Source organism: Grammomys surdaster, unplaced genomic scaffold (genome assembly GCF_004785775.1).
Source record: "Grammomys surdaster isolate TR1022 unplaced genomic scaffold, NIH_TR_1.0 92478, whole genome shotgun sequence".
In the NCBI taxonomy this organism is placed as follows: domain Eukaryota; kingdom Metazoa; phylum Chordata; class Mammalia; order Rodentia; family Muridae; genus Grammomys; species Grammomys surdaster.
In genome coordinates this window covers 1-3,332 of record NW_021607801.1, presented here as the reverse complement: position 1 = coordinate 3,332, position 3,332 = coordinate 1, and the positions used below count along the sequence as shown (strand labels likewise).

At 39.6% G+C, this 3,332-nt stretch overlaps 1 gene segment (V, D, J or C); it reads right to left on the bottom strand.

Annotated features, from left to right (window-relative positions):
- Positions 1 to 1,800: 1,800 nt before the first annotated feature.
- On the bottom strand, positions 1,801 to 2,289 carry LOC114635319. The segment is given in 2 exon segments: positions 1,801 to 2,129; positions 2,213 to 2,289. Coding segments are annotated over 2 exon segments (375 nt in total).
- Positions 2,290 to 3,332: the final 1,043 nt, after the last annotated feature.

Below are 3,332 nucleotides of genomic sequence, written 5' to 3'. Positions count from 1 at the left end.
GGATATTAGCCCAGAAGCTTGAAATACCCAAGAGTCAACTCACAGACAACATGAAGCTCATGAAAAAGAAGACCAAGTGTGGGTGCTTCGGTCGTTCTTAGTAGGAGTAACAAAATACTCAAGGGAGTAAATATGGAGACAGAGTGTGTGACAGAAACTAAAGTAGGGGCAGGCTGGAGACCATACCACCTGGGTATCCATCCCATGTACAGTCACCAAATGTAGATGCTGATGTGGATACCAGGAAGTGCATGCTGACAGGAGCCCCATATAGCTGTCTGTTTAGAGGTCTGAAAGAGTCTGACATATTCAGAGGCAGATGCTCACAGCTAACCATTGAACTGATCAAGGGGTTCCCAATGGAGGAGTTAGAGTGAAGACTTTAGGAGTTGAAAGGGTTTGCATCCCCATGGGGAAAGCAACAATAACAACCAGAGCTCCCAGAGTCTTAACCATCAGCCTGGGAGTACATAGGGTGGGACCACACCTCAAGTGGTATATGTAAGGGAGGATGGCCCTGTTGAGCATAGGTGGGAGAGGAGATCCTTGGTCCCACGACAGCTGGATGTCAAATGTGGGGGAATTCGAAGATGGGGCGGTGGGAGTGGTGGGTAGGTGGGAGCACATCATCATAGAAGCAGGAAGAGAGGGGATGGGATAGGGGGTTCCTGGGCATGAGGAGGGGAGAAATGGGGTAAAGGAATAATATATGACATGTAAATAAAATATCCAATAATAAAGAAAAAAACTTTTATGATGTACAGGAAAAGAATGTTTTTTTTAAAAAACATGAAATGCAGACCAGACAATACAAAATGTTCAGCTTCTCCTTCCTTTCATTACCTGAACTGAGGGCTTCACGTGAACTGGAGATCACCATGGAACCAAGTTACCAACATTTGCCCAGAAGAGGTGCATAGGCTCAGCCTTGTGAATGGAACATCAAGAACTGTGCTCACAAATCAAAATCACATTTTCCAGCCAAAGAAACCCTTCTGTCAGTGGAAGAATTTACAGATACATTTACATATGCTGTTGATGGTAATGATTATAAGAGACTAATACGGCATGTTTGAAACTTTATAGCATTCTTTATATGAATATACAATTGATGTTTCAATAAAGTTCATAGGTTATGAATAAAATATGCATGTGTAATATTAATTAACAAAGAATACTTACATGTAGTGGTAATTTTAATATAAATGTTTTTCCAGAGGAGCTATAAAAGTATGCACTCATACCACCAACTGTGAGCATATTGTCACCAGCATTCGCTGTTGTTTTACTTTTGATCTTAGCCATTATGACATCTGTAAGAAGAAATCTAGACTCATAATGAAATGAAATTCATGAAAAGTGATTTAATAATTTTCACATCAATGTACAGGAATTATATTTTCATGACTTTGCATTCTCATATAAATATTATTCACATCTTATGAGACTGGAACTTCTGTTGGAAAACAAAGCCAGATTTAATAACACACCTGAGATCACTTATTACTTAAGATTGTGAAGGAGAATTTGCATAGATTTTGGTGATTTGTTATTTATGGGTCAAATTCATATTATACTTTATTCCCAACATTTTCAAAAGTTCTGGTCTTTCAGGATCCAGAGATATTTTATTATGAATCATCACACTGTTCCATTTTATTGTTTCATTGAGTAAGGTCTGTGAGGAGGAGGCAATTAGTGGACAATCAAAATTACAATTTCTGAGGAAGTCTAAAGGTTACTCTTTCTGTCATCTCAGTCTCAGGGCAGCGTTCTGCTCCTCCAGGGTTTTTGACACACTCAGGATGTGGTTACAACACTGTGTCTTGCACAGTAATAGACTGCAGAGTCCTCAGATGTGGGGCTGCTGAGCTGCATGTAGGCTGTGTTGGAGGATTTGTCTGCAGTCAAGGTGGCCTTGCCTTTGAATTTATTATTGTAGCCAGTATTACCACTTCCAGGATAAATCTCTCCAATCCATTCCAGTCCCTGGTCAGGACTCTGCTTTACCCAGCTCATCCAGTAGCTGGTGAAATCATAGCCAGAAGCCTTGCAGGACAACTTCACTGAAGTCCCAGGCTTCACTAGCTCAGCTCCAGACTGCTGCAGCTGAACCTGGGAGTGGACACCTGTGGAAAGAAAGGCAAAGTGGATTCTATTGTCACCTTACATCCTGACTCCACTTCAGATTTGAAACTGGTCAGCACCTTACCTGCAGTTACTGACAGGAGAAAGAGAAACACCCAGCTCCAGCCCATGGTTAGACTCAGTGTGTTCAGGAAGAGGTCACTGATCATATTTTGTTTTCAGGACATCCCTCTATTTACTACCATAGACTCAGGTAATTTGCATATTCATAAGTAGCCATTTTTTTAATATAAGAACCTAGTCTAGCTGGCAACGAACTGGAGGGGAAGGACTAAAAGGGCACATGGGTCAGGCAGCAGGATGCTCAGGTCCAAGTCTTAATTCTCTCTGAGGAAATGCATTCCATATACTATTCCCTGAGCTCTGAGCAGATGCAGTGGATGTAATTTCAGGGACTAAGCTCTCAAAGGATTTTTGGCCTGAGTCTGTTGCTCCTCTTTGTCACAGTGTCATCAGATTGTCCTTTGATCAGATTGTTGTTATGATGATGATTAAAATGACAGAAAATTCCAAAAATTTTTGAAAATTTTCTACCTACTTTCAGATATATGAAATTAATGTTTGCATTTCCAACATCTTATATACTTCAAAACTCACTACAATGACTAAAAGTAATGTCTTATCTAGAAACACATAGAGTCATCACTAGTAAATACTGAGTCTCCTGAAATATTTCCCCCAAAAGTGAATATATTTTGTCCATCACTCATCAAATGTTAAAGTCTTTCTGCTTGGAGTTGGCATTCAAGGGCTCCTCCACATCCACGTTGTAATGTTTTTTAGTATGTCATATTATTTTTTAGTGAGAAATGGGTACATATGCAGAAAAGTTCATATATAAATCTCAGAGGATGACTTACATAATTCAGTTCCAAGAGACTGACCGGATATTGCTAAGCTTACCAGGAGACAGACATCTTTACCTGCTAAGCCATTTTGAGGTCTCCAAAGTTGTAATTTTTTACTTGTATGATTTGTATGTTTGTTATGCTGGTAACTATAGCTACTGAGAGTTCATGTGTGCAGTAATAACAGGGCAATCCCTAGAGATAGAATTTTATGTCATTCAACCACATTCTCTGTATCTTACATCCTTTCTTTTCCCTGTTTTATAGTGGTCTTTGATTTTTGAGTGAAAGCTTGTTATCATCTACTCATCTGTGACTGATTACTCTGTCAATCAT